At 47.6% G+C, this 26322-nt stretch overlaps 1 protein-coding gene across 1 annotated transcript; it reads left to right on the forward strand.

Moving 5' to 3' along the window:
• The first annotated feature begins 1647 nt into the window (after window positions 1-1647).
• Window positions 1648-25984, forward strand: SMO (smoothened, frizzled class receptor). The gene is made up of 12 exons (XM_061414671.1): window positions 1648-2025; window positions 17338-17543; window positions 18216-18425; window positions 18668-18840; window positions 19176-19395; window positions 19491-19614; window positions 21063-21155; window positions 21821-21929; window positions 22858-23043; window positions 23472-23620; window positions 24128-24262; window positions 24480-25984. The coding sequence occupies exons 1-12, from the start codon at window positions 1701-1703 to the stop codon at window positions 24890-24892; spliced, it is 2343 nt and encodes a 780-aa protein (XP_061270655.1). The 5' UTR covers window positions 1648-1700; the 3' UTR covers window positions 24893-25984.
• Window positions 25985-26322: the final 338 nt, after the last annotated feature.

Below are 26322 nucleotides of genomic sequence, written 5' to 3' on the forward strand. Positions count from 1 at the left end.
TATATTACTGTTCCTTGAGGGCAAGCCTTGTCTCCATGGTAAAAATCCAAGATCTCAAGTTCTTCAAGTATGTCATGCCTATCATGGTGCCACACACACCCTAAGATTTCAGAAAAAGACTTGCTAAATTGAATTAAATCCTCTCGGGCTTATGCACTACTTGAGGATGGTAGCTGAAGTACAATAGCTAATCTGCTCTAAAATGGCCAAGCCTAACAAGACTAGTCCACCTGGGCTAGGCTGAAGGGGTAGGGGTCCTGGTGAGAAAGGAAAAGCCACCTTAGTGTGCTGCCCCATGAGCAACAGGAAGAATTGCTCACTGCAAGTCCACTCCCCTGGCTGGACCACTGGTTATTTAGAGGTGGAAACCACTACAGGGTGAAATCAAATTCCATGACTGACAAGAAAAAGAGTGAGAAAATGTGAAGAATGGCAGAGTAGGGAAGGAGAGCAGCTTAAACTTCCTGGGCCAGCCTATGAGTAGCCTATGAGCAGCAAAGGGCCATCAGAGAGGGACTGGCCTCCTTCAGCCATAACCAAAGACACACCAGGGCCAGCCATTGGCAACCACAGTTCAGAGTTTCACACATTTGTAGCAATAAAACTTGATGCCCACACTTTTGGTTTCCAGACACATGCTCTCTGAATGCTCTCTGAAGGCAGCGGAGGCTGCCTGGAGTGACTCTGAGGTCATCTCTCGCACAGGTCCCTAGCTGGAAGGACTTGGACAAATGGTGGTCTTCTCCATGGAGCTCTGGAACAAGCTGAAAGATCTAACCAAAAGCAGAAAAGACTGGCAGACTGGGGAGCAGGGCGGGATCTTCTAGATGCAGTAGAAGGTTCAGCTGACTTCAGGCATCCCTTGTCTCTCCCACATAAACCAGAAGAGTCCACTCTCTGCAGACGGCCAAGTTGAACGATCCTCAGGCCAGTCAAGATGCCCGCTGAGTCTGTGGCAATTACTGGCCACGATTTCCGATTTCCACCCATCTTGTGCCCCGAGGCAGCGGCGAGGTCACCGGAGCCCCCTGGCCTGGGCCTCTCCAGGCTCCCGGGACACTGAAGCTCCAGCTCCTCCTTTCTCGCATCCCTCCCCTCCTCTTCCCTCCCTCGGCCAGTCCCTCCCCCAGCCGTGTGGTGGGGGGGCGGGCGGGCTTGGCTCGGCGAGGCCCGTGCATTCCAGAGAGCCAAGCGAGCTAGAGCAACAAAGGAGCCGGGTAGTTGGCGGGGAGAAGTCGGGGGGCTGAGGCGCGGTAACGCGAAGGGGGCGTCTGGGAGGCGGGCTGGCGCGGGGGCGGAGCCGGGGACCCAGTCCCGCACCCCCGGCCCGCGCCTGGCCTCCATCGCGGGGCCAGGAGGTGGTTTTAATGGTGGGAGAAGGAATGGGGCTGGAGATTGGGGGCCCAGGGGGCTCCCGGGGGTGAAGATAACTTGGATTGCTAGGAAGGGGTAGAGAGTTGTGCATCCCGGCCCGGGCCTCCGCCGCCCAACATGGGCCCCGGGTTCCAAAGTTTGCGAAGTTGGGTGCCGAGGGCCCGAGGCGCGCGGGGCGTCCGGGGGGACCCGGCACCGGACTCTCGGGGCGCACAGGACGCCTGAGCTGCGTCTGCGGTCCCCAGGGTGGCGCGTGTGGCCGGGGGGGTGGGCTCCGGAGAGCGGGCGGGGGCGCCGGGGCTTCTGCTGAGTTGGCGGGTTTGGCCATGGCCGCTGCCCGCCTCGCACGGGGGCCGGAGCTCCTGCTCCTGGGGCTGCTGCTGCTGCTAGGGGGCCCGGGCCGGGGGGCGGCCTTGAGCGGGAACGCGACCCGGCCGGGGCCCTGGAGCGCGGGCGGGAGCGCGAGAAGGAGCGCAGCCGTAACCGGCCCTCCGCCGCTGCTGAGCCACTGCGGCCGGGCCGCCCCCTGCGAGCCGCTGCGCTACAACGTGTGCCTCGGCTCGGCGCTGCCCTACGGGGCCACCTCCACGCTGCTGGCCGGGGACTCAGACTCCCAGGAGGAGGCGCACGGCAAGCTCGTGCTCTGGTCGGGTAAGCGCGCGGGAGCCGGAGCCCGGGTCGGGGGCCGTGGCGGTGGGTTGCGGGGACTCTCCAAAAGAATAGGCTTGGGCCTGAGCTTGTGAGAGGTGGGAGCAACACCCGGGAGAGTTGGAGGAACAGAGTCTGAAACTTGGGAGGCAGGCTTGAGACCCTGGGCTGATGAAGAGGGAGGACGAGGAAGTTGAGGGAGTGGGTCACAAAGGGCCTGAGCAGGGTAGGAAGCAAAGGATGGGGGGGAATGAAGGCCCCCGGAGCGAGAGGGTGGGGGCTCTGAGCCACAAGAAAGGACTTCTCCTTTTTTTTTTTTATTTAAGAAGAGATGCTCCACGTAGGTACCACTCTGGAAGCAGGGTCCTCGGGAATGCAAGGTGTTTAGACCTTGGAGCAGAGACCAGGAAATCGAATTGGAGAGGGAAAAGGGAAAGATGGGGGTAGAAGATTTAGGCATTGAGGGAAGATGGGCAGAAAAAATTGAGTGAAATTTGTGAAAGGTAAGAAACCCCTGGTAATGACTAATTAAAAGGTAATCAGAAAGCTCCAGAAACCTTGTTTTGGGAGCCAGAAGTCCAGAGGATTGTGATCTTGTCCTGCTTTTGACAGGAGATTTCGGTTTCCTCATCTGAAAAATGGGGACTCCGTTCCCTGTCCGAAATTGTGAAGGAATGAGACTCTTCTAACCATCATTTGTGTGTTCTTGGGAAGTTTGGGTTCTCAGACTGGTCTGCGTTGAGGAAGGACACTTAAGTCTGGAGTGTCCAGGCCCTTGGATACTTACATGGTGGCCTGAAGTCCCAGAAGCCTCACCTCAAGCTGGGATTATGACTTGATTTGAAAAACTGCAGACTAAACCCAAGAAGGTCCTTCTTTAGCAGTGTGGAGTGGATTAGCTCCCCGCTTGTCACTCTTCCGGGCTGGGGACTTAAAGATAAGGGAAGGGAACTTGCCTCGCCACCCCTTGCTTGTAGCTAGTGTGGTTCCAAAATTGTCCTTGAAGAAACAGGAACTAAAATCAAAAGCCAGGAGCAGACATGGGAACCTCCTTCTTTTGATAGGTCTTGGATGTCCCACATGTCCATTCTGCCCCAGCATCTTGATAGAGAAGTGTTTGTAGGCTGCCTGTCATTGTCACATTGACCGCTGGAGTTCTGAGTCTTTGCTGGATGTTGAACAAAGCCATGTCATTCCTCGCTTGGTACAGATGTCAGAGGAAGAACTTGGAGGATGGTACCCATAGTGGAGCCACATCCTTTGTGGGTATTGGATTCGAAAGTCAACATGTAGGCAGAAACCATGTGTAATCAACAGTAACTTTGAAAACAATCACAAATGGCCACAATGTCAGGTCTCTGTGACTTTGTGTTCATATCCTCTTTGATGGTAATATGTTTGTATGCGTGTGCAACATATAGTAATGCACAGTATGTAAGAAGGGGCATACATAGAAAATATAATTTTAGTTTTTAAAATTACATAAATGCAGAAGTGATAAAATTTAAAAAAAACACACACACAAAAGAAAGGTATCAACAAGATTTCTTTGAGTTTGCTAAGTTGCTTCAGTCGTGTCCGACTCTTTGCAACCCCATGGACTATAGCCTGCCAGTCTCCTCGGTCCATGGAATTCTCCAGGCAAGAGTACTGGAGTGGGTTGCCCTTTCCTTCTCCACCTTTGAGTTTAGGAGCCAATTGTATGGAAAATCTAAATGTCTCCAAACTAGAATCTCACCCAGTTCTGAGCTGCTCACACTATGAAAGGATATGTTCCTCCCATCTCTTCTTATTTATTTAACAGGGGCTTATGGTTGAATTCCCCCAACTTAAATGCATGTGTGATGCTGCCCTTCTGTAGTTATCATCAAATCAAGGTGGAAGGATATGAACCTCTCTCCAGCCCAAGCTCCTGAAAGCAGTTGCTGGGCAGAAGTGGTTTTGGCAGAAAAGTTTAGGAGTTAGAACCATCTGCTGGCTGCATAGGTTTGAACCTCACTAGCTGTGACTCTGGTGGGACACAGTCCTACAGGGGTTCCGGCACTGAGCCCTGGTCCTTATTTAACTGAGTTCTCTGCCCTCATCCTTCATCCCTCAGCTCAGTCCCATTCCCATATGCTTTCTGGATGTTCCTTTTCTATGTCTAGTCTTTCTGCTAGATGTTTCATGTGAAGTAGAGCCAGAAGCAGGTATAGGTATGGGCTGGGTCAGTAAGTGGGTAGAGTGAACCAGAGCCAAAAGTGAGAATCACAGACAAGCCTTCAGCTAATAGTTCTGGCTAGTGATTTGTCCTGTCCTGAGCTAGTAGACTTGATTTGGCTTAAGATGTAGTCAGTGTCATCTGGCTCTTGGAGGTGTTTTTGTAGGTAGAAATAATTTAGGGTGTCTGTAAACTTGAAAGTAGAGACTTGTTCTTTCCTTTTTTTTTTTTAATCTGAGTTCTGAGTACATAGCTTTCTACTCATTCATTCAGTTAGATGTTTGGATGCTGGCTACAAGTCATCCTGGATCAGTTTCTGGGGCAGATAAAGATGGAGAATACAGACAGGATCCCTGCCGTCAAGGGAAGACAGACAATTAAACCAGGCTTTAGCAACACCTCTACGAGGTATTGTGACCTGGTAGGATGATGAAGGAACACAGAGGACTTTGGGGAACAATGAGAGACCCCTGGAGGAACTGACATTTAACCCACAACCTGAGAAATAAGTAGGAGTTTCTGGGGCCAAGGATGATTTGGGTGGGAAGGGATAGGAAGAGGATATAGATGTACAAAGGTGTAGAGGCAAGAGGGCTTGATACTTTTAAGGAAGTATAAGAATTTCAGTAGAACTGAATCAAAGCATGTGAGGGATAGGATTCTGAGAGATAAGACCTAGAGAATTAGAAAATAAAGGGATTCATATCCCATATTGGAAAGTTTGGATGTTTGCCGGAAAATAAGAAGGGGGCACTGAAGTCTTTTAATGAAGAGAGATGGAATCATATTTGCATTTCAGACCGATCTCCTTGAGTACTGTGTGAAGAAGCCATGGGAGGAAGGGAAGCCTGAAGCTGGTTTGCTTGTTGAAGGGATGGTTGAAGTAGAGATGATGGTGGTCAGTACTGGGGTGACAGCCTGGAAGAAATGGACAGATCCTGGGATTTCAGAAGTAGAACCAATGGGACTTGCTGATGAGTGAGCAGGAGAACCCAGGTTTCAGGCTTAGATGGAAGGTGGTATCATTCCTTCTCACTAAGCTGGAGAATGCTAGAGGAGGAGGAGGTTTAGGAAGAAAGTACGAGTTCGTTTTGGTCATGTGAATTAGAGGGGCTTATTGGACATCTGTGTGGAAAGTGAAAGTCGCTCAATCGTGTCTGACTCTTTACCACCCCATGTACTATAAAGTCCATGGAATTCTCCAGGCCAGAATACTGGAGTGGGTAGCCGCGGCTTCTTTACCAGTTGAGTCACCAGGGAAGACATCTGTGTGGAGAGTCCCAGCAAACCTAGAATTGTTTTGCCGCTCAGTTGTGTCTGATTCTTTGCGACCCCATGAATTGCAGCATGCAATTGTCCTTCACCATCTCCCAGAGTTTGTTCAGAATCATGTCCATTAAGTTGGTGATGCTATCCAATCATCTCATCCTCTGTCACCCACTTCTCCTTCTGCCCTCAATCTTTCCCACCATCAGGATCTTTTCAAATGTGTCGGCTCTTCGCATCAGGTGGCCAAAGTATTGGAGCTTCAGCTTCAGCTTCATTATCAGTCCTTCCAATGAATATTCAGGACTGATTTCCTTTTGGATTGACTGGTTTGAGCTCCTTGAAGTCCCAGGGATTCTGAAGAGTCTTCTCTAACACCACAGTTCAAAAGCATCAATTCTTTGATGCTCAGCCAAACCTAGAATAGGAGTTGCTGAAGAGAGGTAGCCACTATGAGCTTCCTCAGCCTAGACTGCTGAGCCTTTGGAAGTGAGGAATATCTCAGGTTGGGCCAATTTGTAAGTTTATATAGAACTCAGGTCTGTCTCTCCTATATCTTTCAACTCTCTAGACTTGGGCTTCTTCAGGCACTCAGCATCTTACCCCAGGATAGTTTGAAATGTCTCCTCGCAGGCTTTCCAAGCTGACCAGACAAACATACTTATCCAGGCTATGGCTCACATTTGGCCAGACCTGGTTGGTTTGGTAAGTGGGGTAAGAAAGAAGAGAGACCTGTGGCTGGCAGGGGAAATAGGTCCCTGAGAACCAGCACGTAGCCTCTTTGACCACTGCTGTGCTCTGTGTGTGCACAGGGGTGTGCAGCCCTGGGTCCCAGCTGGGGGCAGCTGGTAGGGAAGAGCTGGAGAAGCTGGGAGGAATTTCTCATTTGCTACTCAGACATCTAGCTGAGAGATTGAGAGGAGGTCTGTTATTTGCAAAGGCAGACCAGAAAGAATTTCCTTAGAGCTGTTCCCAAACCTGGCTGATGATCAGAATCATTTTTAAAATATATATTTTGGGAAAGTATAAAAATACAGAGAAACACCCATGGGCTCAAGTTTTCATTTTTGCTTCAGATTTTTACCTTTTGAATTGTGAAATGTAGCCTGTATACAGAAGGTGCATATGACACAGAGGTACTAAATAATAAATAAATATAAAATGACACCTGAGTCAAGTGATGGTGGGCCACCCGGGAGCTCCCTCTGTCTTTTCCAATCACATCTCCTTCCCTCCTCTTCTAGAAGTAACCACTACCCGGATGTTTTTGATGATCATTCCCTCTTTCCTCCATAGTTTTACCATCTAGTTTTGGAATCCCTGAACGGTGTATCAGTTTTGCATGTTTTTTACCTCTAAACAGATGGAACTGAGCTGTGTGTATTCTTTTATGTCTTATTTCTTTTGCTCTATGTTATTTTGTAAAATTCATCCATGTTGTTGCAGCTTATTTTTCATTGCTGAATAGTACTCCATTGTACAATATACCATAATTTATCTATTTTATTGTTCTTTTTTGTTTGTTTGTTTTTGTTTTTGGCTGTGCTGGGTCTTTGTTACTGCTCGAAGGCTTTCTCTAGTTGCAGTGAGCAGGAGCTACTCTTCGTTGAGATGCACAGGCTTCTCTTGTTGCATTACATGTGCTCTAGGGCGTGCGAGCTTCAGTACTTGTATCACGTGGGCTCAGTAATTGTGGTGCACAGGCTTAGTTGCTCCTTGGCATGTGGGGTCCTCTCAGACCAGGGATCAAGTCCATGTCCCCTCATTGGCAGGTAGATTCTTAACCACTGGATCACCAGGAAAGTCCCCTTTTGGTTGTTCTTAAACATTTAAGTTATCTCTGTTTTTGGCTACTATGAATAACATTGCTATGAATATTCTTTTCTATATATCCTGGTGCCCCTAGGTCAAATTTCTCTAGGTACATACTGAGAGAAATGGAATTGCTAGGTAAGAGGGCATGCATATCAGCTTTGCTAGATAATGCCAGTTTTTCAAAATGATTGTACCAACTTCTACATTCACTATTCCTGTAGAAGAGTCACCGTGGTTCCATGTTATTTCTGACACTTGGTACTGTCGGTGTTTTAAATTTTTGCCAATCTAGAAGATCTGAGTAGACATTTCTCTGAAGAGGGCATATAGATGTCTCATGAAAAGATGTTCAACATTGTTAGTTATTAGAAAAATGCAAATCAAAACTACAGTGAGATATTACTTCATACTGGTCAGAATGGCTATCATCAAAAAATCCGCAAACAAATGCTGGATGAGGAGAAGGTAACCCTTCTACACCGTTGGTGTAAATGTAAATTGGTATAGCCACTCTGGAGAACAGTATGGTGGTCCCTTAAAAAACTAAAAATAGAGCTACCATGTGACCCTGCAATCCCACTCCTGGGCATATATCTGGAGAAAAACATGATCCGAAAGGATACATGCACTCCAGTGTTCATTGCTGCACTGTTTACAATAGCCAAGATGTGGAAGCAACCTAAATGTCGATCAACAGAGGAATGGATGAAGAAGATATGGTACTTATATACGATGAAATATTATTTAGCCGTTAAAAGAAAATTGATATTGAGGAACCTATTTTCAGGGAAGGAAGGGAGATGCAGGTGTAAAGAATGGACTTGTGGACACAATGAGAGAGGGAGAGAGCGGGATGAATGGAGAAATAGTGTCACCGTATATACCCTATCAGCTGTAAGCTGGCGGTAAACTGCTGTGGAGCATAGGGAGCCCAGTCAGGTGCTCTGTGATGGCCTGGAGGGTTGGGGTCAGAGAGGAGAGGGAGGCTCGAGAGGAAGGGGATGTAGTATAATTATGGCTGATTTGCATTGTTGTATGGCAGAAACCAACACAACGCTGCAAATTTTTTTTTTAATTTAAATAAGCAATTATCACACACAAAAAAGAATGAAATAATGTCATTTTTAGTAACATGGATGGACCTAGAGAGTGTCACACTGAGTGAACTAAGTCAGACAGAGGAGAAACATTGTATGGCATCCCTTATACGTGGAATCTAAAAAGAAATTTTACAAATGAACTTACAAAACAGAAAGAGACACAGATTTAGAAAACACACTTATGGTTGCTGAGGAGAAGGGATAGTTAGGGAGTTTGGGAAGGTCATGTACACACTGCTGTTCTCAAAGTGGATGACCCACGAGGACCTACTGTATAGCACATGGAACTCTGCTCAGTGTTATGTGCCAAGCTGGATGGGAGGGAGGCTTGGAGGAGAATGGATACATGTGTATGTGTGGCTGAGTCCCTTTCTGCTCACCTGAAACTACTACATTGTTACTTGGCTACACCCCAGGACAAAATAAAAAATTTAAAGTTTGAAAGAAAATTTTTTCTTGCCAGTCTAGTCTAGTGGCTGCATGGTTGTATGTATTTGTGCTTTTAATTTGTATTTCCCTGATTGCTAGTGAGGTTAAGCGCCATTTCAGATGTTCCTTCACTGGCCATTTAGATTTCTTCTTTTGTGAAACCTCTGCTCAGATCTTTGGCCCATTTTTCTGTCAGACTATCTGTCACATTTGTAAGATGTGTAGTTCTTTATATACGCTATATATGAGTCCTTTATTGGTTGTAAGTATTGAAAATACTTTCTATTCTGCAGCTTGCCTTTTCATTCTCTCAGTGTCTTAAGTTCTGAACTTTAAGGTAGTCATTTATCAAACTTTTTATGATTAGTGCTTATTGTGTCTTACTTTTAAGTCCTTTCATACCACAAAGTCAAGAATTCATTCTGTTACCTTCTTTCCTTTCATTTTAGGTACATAATTCACCTGGAATTGATTATTTTAGAACTCCAGTTTCATATATATTGTCTCAACATCATTTATTTAAAAAAAAATTCTTTTCTATACTGGTCTGCCATAAATCAAGTGTTCAAATATGTTTTTGTTTCTGGGATCTTTATTCCATTCCATACGTCTATTTGTCTATCTCTTATCATACCATCTTAATTATAATACCTTTTTTTTTAAAACCATGCCTCTGGGCATGCAGGATCTCAGTTCCCCAACCATAGATCAAACCCATGTCCCCTGATTTGGGAACTTGGAGTCTTAACCACTGGACCACCAAGGAATTCCCTTTAATTATCATATCTTTAGAGCATGGTCCTTTTTTTAAATTTTATTTTTAATTGGAGGATAATTGCTTTACAATGTTGCGTTGGTTTCTGCTATACAACAACATGAATCAGCCATAAGTATACATATATTCCTTCCTTCTTGAACCTCCCTTCCACCCCAGCCCCCATCCCACCCCATACGTTGTCACGGAGCACCGGGCTGAACTCCCTGTGTTGTATAGCAACTTCCCACTAGCTATCTGTTTTACGTATGGTAGTGTATATGTTTGGAGAAGGAAATGGCAACCCACTCCAGTGTTCTTGCCTGGAGAATCCCAGGGGCGGGGAAGTCTGGTGGGCTGCCATCTTTGGGGTCGCACAGAGTCGGACACGACTGAAGCGACTTAGCAGTAGCAGCAGCAATATATATGTTTCAAAACCTATGGGCCCCTTCTCAGTATAATATTTTTATTTCATAAAGTAGAACCCATAGGATTGAAAAGCATATAGGATTACAAAAGAAATGAATTATATTGAAATATAGTTATCAAGTGTTAAACAAGTTTGCAATCTAATGTATGTGTGCTTCTTTATTAGTACACTAGATAAGATTTAGTGTGGGTTTAATAAGCACTGTAATGTCAAGGTAGTGATGAGCAGTAAAAATATTTTGAGGTGTTTCCAACAAAAGTATCTAATTTCCATTTGTGACAGAGCCACAGGTACTGCTATCATTTCTGTGGTTTGATGCTCATATTCATAATTGGGAAAGACTAAATTTCAGTTGGATATAATTTTTTCCCATCTAGGTTCATGGACCCCTAAATTCTCTTTGTGACCTGCAGGCTAAGAACCTCTGCTTTAGAGGATGGCACTATTTAATAGACAGTGTGGTCTATTCTTAACCCTTTGTATTTTCATGTAAAAGTATTTGTTGGTGGTTTTGACTGGAATTACATTGAGTATATAGATTAATTTGATGACATCTTTATAATATTGTGTCTTCTAATCATTTCATTAAGTATTCTATGTAGATCTTTAATTTTCTCAGTATTTCTTGCAGTTTTCTGCACAAAGTTCTAAATACCATTTTAGATTTATTCCTAGGTACTTGACATTTTAATGCTGTTATAAATTGTGCTTTTACATTTCATTTTGTTTGTTGCATAGAGATACAATTAATTTTAAATACAGTAAACTAACTAAATTTATATACATACAAAGTTATCTCATTTGTGAATAATGAGTTTTGTTTCTCCTTTTTCAAGCTATATGTCCTATATTCTTTATTGCCTTACTGCACTACTTAAGACCTCCAGTACATGGTTAAATAGAAGTGATAATAGTAGCAGCTGTCTTCATTCTTGACTTTTTCTTCATTCTAAAGAGAAAGCTTTTATACCTTTCACCATTAAATGTGATATTTGGTATAGAAATCTTGTAGTTATATTTAATCAGATTAAGGAAATTTTCTTATATTCCTAATTTGCCGATTATTATTTTTATCATGGATGGATGTTGAACTTTATCAACCACTTCCTCTGTTGAGATGATGATATGATTTTTTTCTGTCAACGTGGTAAATTGCATTGATGAAATTTTCTAATGCTGAACCATCCTTAGCACAATGGTTTTCAACTCGACTGATCATCAGAATCACCCAAATTCTTTTTTAAAGTTTCAGTTTGGTTCAGTTCAGTTCAGTTACTCAGTTGTGTCCGACTCTGCGACGCAGCACGCCAGGCCTCCCTGTCCATCACCAACTCCCGGAGTTCACTCAGACTCACGTCCATCGAGTCGGTGATGCCATCCAGCCATCTCATCCTCTGTCGTCCCCTTCTCCTCCTGCCCCCAATCCCTCCCAGCATCAGAGTCTTTTCCAATGAGTCAATTCTTTGCATGAGGTGGCCAAAGTACTGGAGTTTCAGCTTTAGCATCATTCCTTCCAAAGAAATCCCAGGGCTGATCTCCTTCAGAATGGACTGGTTGGATCTCCTTGCAGTCCAAGGGACTCTCAAGAGTCTTCTCCAACACCACAGTTCAAAAGCATCAATTCTTCGGTGCTCAGCTTTCTTCACAGTCCAACTCTCACATCCATACATGACCACTGGAAAAACCATAGCCTTGACTAGATGGATCTTTGTTGGCAGAATAATGTCTCTGCTTTTCAATATGCTATCTATGTTGGTCATAACTTTCCTTCCAAGAAATAAGCATCTTTTAATTTCATGGCTGCAGTCACCATCTGCAGTGATTTTGGAGCCCCCAAAAATAAAGTCTGACACTGTTTCCACTGTTTCCCCATCTATTTCCCATGAAGTGATGGGACCAGATGGCATGATCTTAGTTTTCTGAATGTTGAGCTTTAAGCCAACTTTTTCCCTCTCCTCTTTTCACTTTCATCAAGAGGCTTTTGAGTTCCTCTTCACTTTCTGCCATAAGGGTGGTGTCATCTGCATATCTGAGGTAAAATTGTGTCAAATATTATTTTTAAAGTACATAAATATAGAAAAAGTGAAGAAACTATTATAACACCTATGTTCATATTTTTTCTTTTTATTTCATATTTTATTAAGGAAATAAAACAAGGGAATTCCCTGGCAGTCCAGTGGTTAAGTCTCACAGCCAGAAAAAAAGAAAAAAAAATAGATAAAATCGATGTCCCTTCTTCTTGTTTCCAGTTGCATTTCCTTCTGTTCTCTGGGAAGCTTCCCCCATCCCAGTAATTTGCATATTTATTTTTTAAGCTAAATTACTTTAATAAAATAGGTAGTACAAAATTGAAAAGTAACCAAAGTTAAACCCTTCCATTTCTGCTGCCTGCTCCCCATTTTCCCTCCCACAGGCAACCGCCAACACTAATTTGTGTGTCTTTTTGTAGAATCTAACGTGTACAGATGTATGTGTGTTCTTATTTTCCCTCCCATAACCAGTAGTGGTTCTGCAGGCTCAGTTGAGTGTCCTCTACTCAACTGCACCCGTTTAACAGGACCTAGTGGAGGTTGTTTCAGTTCATCACAAATGGTTCAAGCCTCGATAGTGTTCTATTATATTGATGTGTGACATTTTATTTAGTAGGTCTCCTATGATGGATATATATTAAGGATGTCTCTACTCTTTTGCTATTACAAACAATATTACAATAAATAATCTTATATATGATTTTTGTGAACATATAAAGTGGAATTGTGAGTATATTTGACAGCTGGTACCAGATAGTCTCCATAAGTATTTAATAAATTTTATTCCTACTAAAAATGTACAAAACTGCCAGTTTGCCCTACGCTCTTGCCAATGTAGCATTTTCAAATGTTTTGACCTTTATCCTTCTAAAGATTAAAAAAATATGTCATTATAGTTCTATTTCACATTTATTGAGTGAGACTGAACATCTCTTTATGTTTTTAAAGGCCATTTGTATTTTCTGTGTGTGATCTCTTGTTTATCTTTTGCCCATTTTTCTATAGGATTATTAATTTCTTATTGATTTAGAAGAGCTTTATGCACATAAGGAAAGTAATTCTTTCTTTACCTGTGATTTTTATTGGAAATATATTTTCTCAGTGTGTTGCTTTTCTCATGATCTTGTTTTTACCCTGCTGAATTTATCTATTTTTCTGCACTGGCAGGCAGCTTCACTCTTTACCACCAGCACCACCTGGGCAGCCACTGTCTATTTTTCTGAAGTCTTTTCTTCAAATCTTTTATTTCAAAATTTCTAGTTTTGTGTCATACTTCAAAAGGCCTTTTCCACTCTAGGATTTTCAAAAACCATTTTCCACTTTTTCTTCTAGTAGTCTAATTTTTTAAAAATAATGTAGTTATTTTGATTCATTTGGAATTTATTTTTTATGGAAGAAATGGGGTAAGGATCCAACTTATTTTTTCCCCGAGCTGCCTCATCAGTTGTCTTTCTTTTTTTTTAAGCAATTTAATTTTTTAGCTTTCTTCAGTGAGTTTTTACTTTTAAAATTAATTTTTATTTTATATTTAAAATTAGTTTTATTACATTTTATTGTTTTATTATTTAAAATTAATTTACAATGCTGTGTTAGTTTCTGCTGTATAGCAAGGTGAATCATTATACATATACATATATCCACTCTTTTTCAGATTCTATTCCCTGTAGATCATTACAATGTATTGAATAGAGTGCCCTGTGCTATGCAGTTGGTTTGTTTTTTCTTTTTCTCTTTTTTTCTGGCTGCACTGCACTGCATGGAGGATCTTAGTTCCCTGACCAGGGGATCAAATACGAGTCCGCTGCATTGAAGTTTGGGGTCTTAACCAGTGGACTGCCAGGGAAGTTCCCTCAATTGTCTTTCAAGATTTAATAATCTATCTTTTCCTTGAGGATTTTATTTTTAAAGTACAAAACAATATTTAAAATGAAAAAAAAAAAGAAAAGTTGCACACTTTAAAAAGCTGATAATTGGGACCTCCCTGGTGATCCAGTGGCTAAGACTTTGAGCTCCCAATGCAGGGGGCCTCAGTCCAACCCCTGGTCAGGAAACTAGATCCCACATGCTGCAACTAAGATCCCGGTGCAGCCAAATATGTAAACAAATTATATATATATATATACACACACACACACATATATATACATACACACATACATATATTCAAAGCTGATAATTACCACAAATATCACAAAATCCAGAAAAATAAAGGATATGTATGTGTGTGTGCATGTGTTCTATTAATAGTTATTCATTGTTATATTACAAAGCATTCCAAAACCTGGTGGCTTAAAACAAGAACCATTCCTTTTGCTCATGAGTCTACAATCTGGGCAGCACTCAGCAGGGATGGGTTGTTTCTGTTCCCAGATGTCTGTGGCCTTCACTGGGATATCTGGAAAAGTTAGGAACTTGAAAAATGCAGCATCTCTTTCTCTTTCAAGGAGAAGGGGACAACAGAGGATGAGATGGTTGGATGGCATCACTGACGAGATAGATGTGAGTCTGAGTAGGCTCCAGGAGTTGGTGATGGACAGGGAAGCCTGGTGTGCTGCAGTCCGTGGGGTCACAAAGAGTCGGACACGACTGAGCCACTGAACTGAACTGAACTGAACTGAACTTTCCCTTTCTTCTTTTGGCCCCAGGGTCTGTCTATACAGTCTCTCCACCAGGCCTCTTCAGCAGGACAGCCTTGGGATAGTTAATCTGATTACATGGCAACTGGGCTCCAAGAACAAGGGTTCCAAGAGACCCAGGCAAAAACCGAATGGCTTCTTATTATGATCTAGGCTTGAGAGTCTGAGAACATCACTGCCACCACATTTTATTGGTGGAACAAGTCACTAAGACCAGCCCATATTCCACAGTATCTTTATTCAACGTCTATCTGTTTCTCCTCTATAATACATTTTACTCTAGGGAGCTCCTCCCTATTTAAAATGTATTGTTTAATAAACATCCAGTAAAATTCACTTTCTTTGTTGTCACAGTTCTGTGAGTTTAGACAAAGGCATAGCCTGGATGCAGCCACTGCATTCGAGATGGAGAACAGCCCCATCACCCCCAAATGTTCCCTCGTGCTGTCCCTTGGTAGGCAAAGTCATCTCCTACTCCATCCCCTAGCAACCACTGCTGTATCCTCCACCCATACCCAGGCAGTCAGAATTTTGGAGACTGGGTTCTCCATCTAGAGGGATAAAGGTCCCCCAGGTGATTCTGATTTGAGTCATGTCTGAGAACTGTTGTTGGGGACATGTCTTCTTTTAAAATATCAGTTCAGTTCAGTTGCTTAATTGTATCCGACTCTATGGCACCCCACTCCAGTGCTCTTGCCTGGAGAATCCCATGGATGGAGGAGCCTGGTGGACTGTAGTCCATGGGGTCGCTAAGAGTCGGACACGACTGAGCGACTTCCCTTTCACTTTTCACTTTCATGCTTTGGAGAGGGAAATGGCAACCCACTCCAGTGTTCTTGCCTGGAGAGTCCCAGGGACGGGGGAGCCTGGTGGGCTGCCGTCTATGGGGTCGCACAGAGTCGGACACGACTGAAGTGACTTAGCAGCAGCAGCAGCTATAGCCCCATGGATTGCAGCACGCCAGGCTTCCAAGGAGCAAGCATCTTAATTTCATGGCTGCAGTCACTTTCATCACTGCAGTCATCTGCAGTGATTTTGGAGCCCAAGAAAATAAAGTCTGTCACTTAAAAAAAACTTTATATATATATATATAATTTTGCTGCATTGGGTCTTAGTTGCTGCATGTGGATCTTTAGTTGCAGCATGCTGCACCTTTTAGTTGCAGCATGTGGGATCTAGTCCCCGATCAGGGATCAAACCTGGGCAGAGTCTTAGCCGCTGAACCACCAGGGAAGTCCCCCAAGAACACTGCCTATTAAGCAATAGGAATTTGCTTTGCATCCTTAGAATAGGCTTTGGTAGTGAGAGCTATGAGTGGTCAGAGGCCTCAGATAAGTAACAGTAACAGCTAATATCTCTTGAGTGCTTAGTATATGACAGGTACTGGGCTATGTACATTTGGTACATTATCTCACTCTGCACCACAGTTCCACTAAATCTTTTATCCCCATTTCACAGATGAGGAAATTAAGGCTCAAGATTAAGTAATTTGTCCAAGATCACACAGCCAGGAAATGGTAGAGCCACAATTTGGACTCAGGCAGGCCAAATTTCGAGGTCCATGCTCCTTATCCCTCCCTCCCCAAAAGAGAAGTTACCTGCCCCACCAGCTCCAGCCTGGGCAGTTCCCCATGTTGGCTCTCACTTCCTCAGAAGCTTCTCCTAATACAACGTCTTGTTTGGGAAATAGGTGTTCCTGCAGGAGGGATGATTCAGGAGGAGTAGAGGGATGGAATGCTGAAGTGAGCTTAGCCACGGGGGAGCAGGGTAGAGGCCTGGGCTGGGGCGGGGGTGCTGGGAGACCTCCACCTGCGTGCGTCTTGCTGACAAGACCTTTCCTCCCCCTGCACTGGATACAGCCTCCTCTGTTTCTCTCCATCTGATTTCCTGTTTCCTCTTCCGGCTTTGGAGTACCTGGCTCCCCTGACTACCTCTTCCTAAACTCCTACCTGTTCTCTGTCCCACCTCAGCTTGGTAAGAGGAACAAGGGTCCAGGGGTCTGGGCAAGGGAAAACACCTCCTGGATCTGGTGCACGGGCCCTGTGGGGGTGGGTCCGACAGCCCTCCTTCCGCATGGACTGTAGAAGGTTTAAGAATGCCCCTGAAAAAGTAAAAGATAAATTGATTTTGGGTTCTCAGCCACAGGTGCCAACATTCCTTTAGTGGGTCATTTTGAAATGGGGGCTTTTTAAAAACTTTAATTGAACTGCAATATATTAATACATGGAGAAAAGGGCACAGATTGATTTTCACAAGGTAAATATACCCATGTAACTGGTACCAGATCAAGAAATAGAATACTACCAATGTCCCAGAAGTCCTCTTCAAGCCTCTTCCAGTCCCAACCCTGGAGTGGGAGGGGTGGGGAGCATTTTTTTGGTTGTCACAAGTCTTAGGGTTTCTGTTGGCATTTAGTGGGCACGGTCTAGGGATGCCAAATGTCCTGCAGTACATGGGACAGTTCTGCACAAAGAATAGTCCTGCCCAAATGCTCGGCTGAGAAATGCTGTGCCTGACGGTGCTGAGCAATCATGGCCTGCAGCATGGCCAAGAGAGATGCCTTAGGCCCAGGGAACAGGGATGCAGCTGGGTCTGTGGGTCAGAGTGAGGAGGGGTCTTCACTGCAATGTATCCACACTGTGGCTACACCCGCAGGCCTCCGGAACGCCCCCCGCTGCTGGGCAGTGATCCAGCCCCTACTGTGTGCTGTGTACATGCCTAAGTGTGAGAACGACCGGGTGGAGCTGCCCAGCCGCACCCTCTGCCAGGCCACCCGCGGCCCCTGTGCCATCGTGGAGAGGGAGCGGGGCTGGCCCGACTTCCTGCGCTGCACCCCCGACCACTTCCCCGAGGGCTGCCCGGTGAGTCCTCTGCAGGGCCAGGGCTGAGCTGGGCATGGGGACAGGGCCCAGCAGGGGCAGGGAAGCTCAGAGCCTACTGTGCTGAAAGATCCCAAGTCATGGGCTCAGCGAGCCACAGACCCAAACCAAAACTGGGCCAGTCCATCAGGGATTATCTTATCTAGCTATGAAACATTTTTGAGCACCCACTCTGTTACTCACTGGGGAGTTACAGGAGTCATGAGTGACAAACCTATTCTCAGAAAGTTTATTGTCTGTTTAGGGAGTCAGGGCTTGGGCTTGCACGTGTAAAACGCGAGAGACACCAAGACAGGGATGGGATCTAGTTCTGGGGTGAGGGAGAGCACATTAATAATAATAATCATTATTTATTACTGTCCAAATACATTTTAAACATCTTACATTTATTCATTTAACCCTTAGATCACACCATGAAGTAAGTACTGCTGTCCTGTAGATCAGGAAACGGAGCTAACAGGGAGGTCACGTAACTTGCCCTAGGCTATGTGGTCCCTGAGCGGCAAGGCTGGGATTCAGATGCTGGAAGGTTGTCTACAGCACCTGCGCTTTCAGCCTCTCTGCCGTGCTAACCCACACCTCTTATTAAACCAAAGGTCACCTCGAGCCTGCTGCTTTCTGTTGTATTGTCTTCTCCCCTTCTCTCCTTGCCAGAATGAGGTGCAGAACATCAAGTTCAACAGTTCCGGCCAATGCGAGGCTCCCTTGGTTCGGACCGACAACCCCAAGAGCTGGTATGAGGATGTGGAGGGCTGTGGGATCCAGTGTCAGAACCCGCTCTTCACCGAGGCCGAACACCAGGACATGCACAGCTACATCGCGGCCTTCGGGGCTGTCACGGGCCTCTGCACACTCTTCACCCTGGTCAGCGGAGGGCAGGCCCCGGGTGGAGGGCAGAGGGAGAGGCGGGGGCCCGGGACCCTCAGGCTGCCTGTAAAGTAGGAAGGGAGCCAGTTGTCCGTGGGAGGCTGGGCTCTGGGAATCGGGGGGAGGAGAACTTGACAGGGGTCTTCAGGGAAGGGTGGTGATTAGAGGGGTGGGGAGTTCCAATAAGAGTGGCAGAACAGCCCTAACCCCGTGGAACGGGCCCCTCTTCTCTCTTCTAGGCCACATTTGTGGCTGACTGGCGGAACTCCAATCGCTACCCTGCCGTCATTCTCTTCTATGTCAATGCATGTTTCTTCGTGGGCAGCATTGGCTGGCTGGCCCAGTTCATGGATGGGGCCCGCCGGGAGATCGTCTGCCGTGCTGATGGCACCATGAGGCTTGGGGAGCCCACGTAGGTGTCCTGGGTTCCCAGAGGCGAGGGCGAGGGGAAGAGGCTGATGCCCATTTTCCACAAAAGGGGCAGGTTGGACTGGAAATGGAGACTTCAGCGTGGGATTCAGCTCTGCCTTGTTGCACCCAAGGTCTTCAGCACTAGAGCCTGGACCGTTCACATCTTCTGTATCCTCTTCACTTCTGACCCAAGCCCGGTCTCCAAGCCCTGACTCCTAGAAGAACCTTCAGACCTTAGAAGCCAGGAGTCTGGGGACCACAGGGCCAGAGGGGGGGAGACTTGGTAGATGGAATACAGAATGAGCACCCCAAGTGACACCCCACTTGTCTGCACAGCTCCAATGAGACCCTGTCCTGCGTCATCATCTTTGTCATCGTGTACTACGCCCTGATGGCCGGCGTTGTCTGGTTTGTGGTCCTCACCTACGCCTGGCACACCTCCTTCAAAGCCCTGGGGACCACCTACCAGCCTCTCTCCGGCAAGACTTCTTACTTCCACCTGCTCACGTGGTCACTCCCCTTTGTCCTCACTGTGGCAATCCTCGCCGTGGCCCAGGTCTAGTGACTGGTACAGGGTGGGGACCTGTGTGGGGCGAACGTGGGTGCGGGAGAAAGTGACCCCCTCTGTCCCCCTACCCCTTCCTCCTGCAGGTGGACGGGGACTCTGTGAGCGGCATCTGTTTTGTGGGCTATAAGAACTACCGATACCGCGCTGGCTTCGTGCTGGCCCCCATTGGCCTGGTGCTCATTGTGGGAGGTTACTTCCTCATCCGAGGTGAGTGAGGACTGGGCTGAGCACCTACTCTGTGTAAGCAGGAGCCAGGAGCTGCCAGCCCTGCTGCTTTTGAGGCAGGACCTCAGCTGGCTCACTGGGGCCTTGGGGTAAAGGGGAAGGACAGACACAGCACCACAGACAGACACAGCACCACAGACAGACACAGCACCACAGACAGACACAGCACCACGACACTTAGGGTGGGGCAGCACCTTTGTTTGGCTAGAAAAATGCTGCCCTCAATCCAGCCTTGTTTGAAGGCTAACGGCTTGCTGAGTGGAGCTTGGGCTGGGTCCCTACCCCTGCTCAGCTCTGACCAGATGCCCTTGTGTGATAAACACCTTGAGTGACCTATCTCATCCATGTGGGCCAGCTGGGGGCCTTCCATCGTGTGTGTGCCCTGAATTCATATACACGCTCAGTCTCTGGAACTTGGTTTCTCAGCTCCTTTCTGCCCATGGTGCACACACACGCAGAGTTTTCACAACACACACAGATTCTCTGTTTCCTCATTTCCCTGTCTCAATCTGCCGCCTCCACAATGAGCCTCCGTGTCTGAGCTCATTTTTGTTGAGCGTTCTCTGTAAACTTCAGTTTCCTCCCCCAGCTCCTGTTCAGCCCACCTTGTTTCCGTCTCCTTGGCAGTGGCTGGGCCTCTGATGTGTTTTGTATCTGTGTGTTCCTGTGCGGTAGCCACCAGCCACGTGTGTTGAAACTAGTCCAGGTTGAGACGTCTCATAGCATAAAATACAAACTGCACTTCAAAGACTCAAGCACACACAGAAGTAAACAGTCTCATTAACAGCTTGTTATATGGATTACACGTTGAAATAATAATGTCGTAGACAATGATTTATTGTTTTTAAGGTGTATTGAAGTTAATTTCATTTGTGTCCTTTTACTTTTTGAAGGTGGCTTCTAAAAAATTTGAGATTATGAGTTGTTATTCAGCTGCGCAGTCATGTCTGACTCTTTGTGGCCCCATGGACTGCAGCATGCCAGGCTTCCTTGTCCTTCACTGTCTCCCAGAGTTTTCCCAGACTCGTGTCCATTGAGTTGATGATGCCATCCAGCCATCTCTGGAAAATTTGACATTATGAGTGTGGCTCACATTATATTTCTCTTGGACAGCAGTGTCCTGGGGTCTCTTCTTTGGCCTTTTTCATCATAATAACTTTGACCCACTGCCTTTCTTAGGGAGGCTGGACCAGGAGTGAGGCGTCTTTGGTCTCCACTGTCTGCCTGCCCTGCTCCAGTCTTTCCTGTCTGTAGCATGTCTGCCACCAGCTGCACTCCAGTGTCTCCAGTTCCTCCAGCTTTAAATCAGCACAAGAGTCATCAGACCTGGGATTCCAGGACCATATGACCCTCCTGGGATGCCACACACCCATGCCTCCCAGAAGAGTGGTCTGGCCCCCACTAATGTCTGCCATTTCCCTTATGTTCAGGAGTCATGACCCTGTTCTCCATCAAGAGCAACCACCCTGGGCTGCTGAGCGAAAAGGCAGCCAGCAAGATCAACGAGACCATGCTGCGTCTGGGTGAGTGGGTCTGTCCATCATCACGCCCACTGGGGAAGGGTATTGGAGGCTGAAGTTAGCAGTTAGCAGCCAGGGGGCAAGACTAGGCTCTGTGTGTGTGTGTGTGTGTGTGTGTTGGCGGTGATGCTGGTAGTAGCAGCTCAAAAGGGAAGGTACCTTCCTTCTCAGTTGGAAGAATTCAAGTTCATGTCAACACTTGAGGCCCATTTAGAACCCTTAAGTGCCTCTAATTTCTTATCTTATTTTGGAGAAAACAATTCTTCGGTATGTTTTATTGACGTGTACTTAAATCACAATGTTAATTTCTAGTGTATAGAACAGTGACTCAGATATATATATCTACAGATAGATAATTTTTCATATTCTTTTCATTATGGTTTATGACAGGATATTGAATATAGTTCCCTATGGTATATAATAGGACCTTGTTTATCTATTTTATATAGAGTAGTTTCTCTCTGCTAATCCCAAACTCCTGATTTATCCGTGCCCCACTTCCCCCACCTCGGTAACCATAAGTTTGTAGAGAAAACAGTTCTTAAACCGAGCCCAGCACAAAGTCACCCCAGAGTTTTTCAGGCCCGTGTGGGGCGAACACCTCCTCCCTACCACCGCTCCCACACCTGGGATGGGTGACGCCCTGCCCCACCCCTGACCCTCCACAGGCATTTTTGGCTTCCTGGCCTTTGGCTTTGTGCTCATCACCTTCAGCTGCCACTTCTATGACTTCTTCAACCAGGCTGAGTGGGAGCGCAGCTTCCGGGACTATGTGTTGTGAGTAGGGGACTGGGGGCCTGCAGTGGTGGGCACTGGAGACCCCTCTCTGCGATCCAGCAGGGGTCTGTTAGGTTCCAACCTCAGAGGGCGAGAGAAACTGCCTGTCTTGCTTTGGGTGCTCACACTGTTAGTTGCTCCGTAATTTGCAGACATGGCCAACAGCCCTGGGGTCCCTGCCCAGCTCCGCCCTTCCCTCTCATCCCCAAGGCTGCCTGGCTGGTGCGTTTGTAACTGTTAAGCCATTGTATGTTTTGGCTTCTCCCCACCTCTTGTGTTGGCCACAGATCTTGATTTCTATTTCTCATGGACTCTTTACAGAGCATATTGCAAATCCCTGCACAGCAATAGTTATCGCTCTACAACAGGTTAACAACCCATTAATGCTTTCTGGGTTTGCCTGTGCTTTTTTTGTGTCACATGATGATAAATCTGCGAGGGTAAGGCACCTCGGCTACTTCAAAAAGTGCAGTCCATACTGATACGAGGAATAGGAGTTAAAATGCTCATTGGGACTTCCATGGTGGTCCAGTGGCTAAGACCCTATGCTCCCAATGAAGGGGCCTGGGTTTGATCCTTAGTCAGGGAACTGACTGCAACATGCTGACTCCCACATGCTGCAACTAAGACCCTTCGAAGTCAAATAAATAAATAAATACATTTTAAAAATCCTAAGTGCTTCAGACTCTTCCTTAAAGGCTCCAGCTTCCAGTGTGTGCCTGGGTCCCTCCCCCAGAAATTTGATTTCATTGAATGGGGTGTGGCCCAAACATCAAGAGTCATTAAAAGCTCCCAGGTGACTCTAATGATCACCTAGGATTGCAAATCATTGATGTGGGCTTCACTCTTTCTAGTGTTGGGATTGATTGTCTGGGCAACCACCAGGGAGACTCAGAAAGCTTCACCCGTCTACTACCCCTTGCCACAGATGCCAGGCCAATGTGACCATCGGGCTGCCCACCAAGAAGCCCATCCCTGACTGTGAGATCAAGAATCGCCCCAGCCTCCTGGTGGAGAAGATCAACCTATTTGCCATGTTTGGAACTGGCATTTCCATGAGCACCTGGGTCTGGACCAAGGCCACACTGCTCATCTGGAGGCGCACCTGGTGCAGGTGGGGTCAGCAGCAGCCCGTCCTGACCTGGCTGCCTCGTTCTCTCAGTCTCAGCATCCTGTAGGCTCGGTCAGGTCTCACAAGTCCCAGCGCAGCCTTGAGCAGGTGTGATTTCTGAGGGGCCGAGCGGCCAAAAGCGGCCTTTCCTGTGGCTCACCACTGCCCCCTGGTGACACCTTGTGTCCTTGCGAAGATGGGCCAAAGACTGTGCCTTCGCGTCTTCTGAGAGAGGAGTGATTCAGAGGAGTGATTCGAGAGCTGGGCACAGGAGCCCTGCATTCTCGCCTCCCTTTTTGGCAGAGAAGGCCTCTACTCTTAAGAGCTCTGGAGGCTCCTTTCCTGGAGGGAATGGATTTACTGGTCTTTTGCAAGATTTGAGGGGAAGCGGTTGCTCCTCCATGCCCCCTGCCCCATCTTTTTGCCCTCAGGTTGACAGGGCAGAGTGATGATGAACCCAAACGGATCAAGAAGAGCAAGATGATCGCCAAGGCCTTCTCCAAGCGGCGGGAGCTACTGCAGAACCCAGGCCAGGAGCTCTCCTTCAGCATGCACACCGTCTCCCACGACGGGCCTGTGGGTGAGCTGCTACTCTGTTTTCCTCTGGAGCCCATTCCCAGTTCCCTTCCAGGCTGGTGTGGCTTCATGGTCTGTTTGCAAGGCTGTGAGGAATGGCGCTCCTTCTTCTGTCTACATACTCCTTTTTCTCCAACCCCCCACCCCCATCCCCCCACCACTCCATCCCAGGCTACTCTCCCCTCTGTTTCTGCCCCTGGGTCTGCTTGCTGGTGATTTGGTTCTAAAGGACTCATCTCCCTCACCTTCAACCGTCTTCTTCCCCTGTTCTCCCTGGGCTACAGGACGTCAGGTTTCGGGCACTGGGTTTCTGGCGTCTCCTCAGGCCCCCATGCCCTTCAAACTGGGGATGGGTAGAGATCTGGCTGTGCCCACCAGGGTGGGCTTTGTGTGCTAAGTTGAGTGGGAGCCAAGGGCTGGGGGAAGGTGAATGGTACCAAATATAGAAGGAGCAGTCACGGTGAGGGCCTGGGCAGTCATGGCACCTTGCCCTTTCCTTCCATCTCCACAGCGGGCTTGGCCTTTGACCTCAATGAGCCCTCAGCCGACGTGTCCTCTGCTTGGGCCCAGCACGTCACCAAGATGGTGGCCCGGAGAGGTGCCATACTGCCCCAGGATGTGTCTGTCACCCCGGTGGCAACGCCAGGTATGGATTTCCACTCCTGTAGGAAGGTGGGGGATGTTGAGGCTGGAATAAAGTCCTGGAGTGGAGTGACAGGAGCTGCCGGCAGGGGAGAGGGAGGGGAAGGCCTTGGAGAACTATAGCATGGGTTCCCGGCTCCAAGAGAAGGGGCCCGGGGAGAGAAGGTGCCACGCGCACAGAGCTTAGAGTCCCAGGCTCCCGTTCTCTCTCCCACCGTCAGTGCCCCCAGAGGAAAAAGCCAACCTGTGGCTGGTTGAGGCAGAGATCTCCCCGGAGCTGGAGAAGCGCCTGGGCCGGAAGAAGAAGCGGAGGAAGAGGAAGAAGGAGGTGTGCCCACTGGTGCCACCCCCGGAGCTTCACCTCCCCGCCCTGGGCCCTGCCTCCGCCCCTAGTGCGGTCCCTCGGCTGCCACAGCTGCCCCGACAGAAGTGCCTGGTGGCCGCGGGCGCCTGGGGACCTGGGGAGTCCTGCCGACCTGGAGCCTGGACTCTGGTCTCCAACCCCTTCTGCCCAGAGCCCAGCGCCCCAGCCCCTGTGGCCTGGGCGCAGGGCCGCCGGCAGGGACTGGGGCCCATTCACTCCCGCACCAACCTGATGGAGGCGGAACTCATGGATGCAGACTCCGACTTCTGAGCCTGGAGAGTAGGACCTGCAACAAGAAGGAGGAACAAATACCGTTCCGAGGCTTTTCTTCCTCCCTGAGAGTGCTTCTGTCCAGGATCTCATCTTCGCGAGCACCTGAGGGCCCAGTTCCTTCCCGGGAGAGTTCAGTGTGGACGGCTCATGGCACCAGGACTGCAGGAAGGAGCCCTGACATCTCCACAGCTAGGCCTCACCGGGGCAGGGCCCTGGAGGTTAGGGTCCTTGATTCTGCCCCACCTGGCTGGCAGCGTCAGTCTCTAGCGGGGTCATGGGTAGCAGAGCTCCTAGTGTGGCGGTAAAGGTGCGAGCAAGGCTTCGTGGGCTTGCATGCATACTTGCATGGGCTGTGGTGGCCAGCCCCTGTCTGGCAGATGAGGGCTGGCTGCCCTTGTTTGTGCCAATGGGTGCCCTTCCCTGGCACTCTCAGACCAAAAGTGTTCATTGGGTCATTATCCCTTTGTCCACCTGAGGACAGAGCTCCTTTCTCCCCTTTCTGGTTGGTTGTGGGGCTGGGAGTACTTACTCCCATAGGGGCTATAACCTCTCTTAAAAGTGTCCAGCTGGCTCCACCGTAGGCCAGTAACCCACCCTGGGTGTTGTGGCACCCTCCTTTCCCCTTTCCCCTTTCGGTTCAACCAGGCCAGCCTCTTCCTGTTTCCTGTTTGTTGATTAGGACCCAGAGTTGGCAGCATTTTCCACCCTGCCCCCACGCTCTACCCCTTTGCTGCTGGGCTCCATCTCCAGGTGAGAGGTTGGTTCAGCCATAGAGCCTGGCATGGTGGAGAAGCTGCGAGTGATGGGAAGCCTCTGGGCCTCAGAGAGATGCATGCTATCTCTCAGGGGATGGATCCTCTGACTGAGGAACTACCCTTAGGAAGCTGCTGACACTTCAGCCAGGCAGGAATGCTTCCTTCAACTTCCATAGTCGGTGGGTGAAGAGGTTCCCACCTCTCATTACCCCCATCCAAGGCCCCAGCGTCAAGAACCAGACAGCAGGGAGCTTTAGCAGCTGGCTGGGTTCCAGATCAGAGGGTAGGGATAAGGAAACAAAATATAAACAGTAAATAAAAGGTTTTTGTATAATCTATTGATGTGCTTCTTTCCAGAGGCCCCGTCTTGACCCACTTACCTGGTCGTAATCTCGTTTTGTCCTTCACTTCCTCTGCAAACTATTCTGCAAGGCCAAGAGCTCAGTTCTAATGAGGTCACCACTGACAGATGTCAGGCCGATGTCAGCTTAATGTGCTGGCTGTCCTTCCTGGCCAGTTGGTTCTATATATGGACAAAGGCTCTGGCCACAGCTGCCTCACTGCGCATTGATCATGAGATGAATGAGCAAGGACGTGCAGCTTGTCCCTGCAGTGATGACACTTGCAGAAAGCAAGTGTCCCCTGCTGGGGAGTATATGTGGGCATGGATCC

This window comes from Bos javanicus, chromosome 4 (assembly GCF_032452875.1).
Source record: "Bos javanicus breed banteng chromosome 4, ARS-OSU_banteng_1.0, whole genome shotgun sequence".
Lineage (NCBI taxonomy): Eukaryota > Metazoa > Chordata > Mammalia > Artiodactyla > Bovidae > Bos > Bos javanicus.

Excerpts from the sequence above, each read along its gene's own strand:
- SMO (XM_061414671.1), top strand. The coding sequence starts at position 1,701 with ATGGCCGCTGCCCGCCTCGCACGGGGGCCGGAGCTCCTGCTCCTGGGG. Across the intron at positions 17,544-18,215 it reads ACTTCCCCGAGGGCTGCCCG|AATGAGGTGCAGAACATCAA; the intron begins GTGAGTCCTCTG and ends TCTCCTTGCCAG. Across the intron at positions 19,396-19,490 it reads CAATCCTCGCCGTGGCCCAG|GTGGACGGGGACTCTGTGAG; the intron begins GTCTAGTGACTG and ends TTCCTCCTGCAG.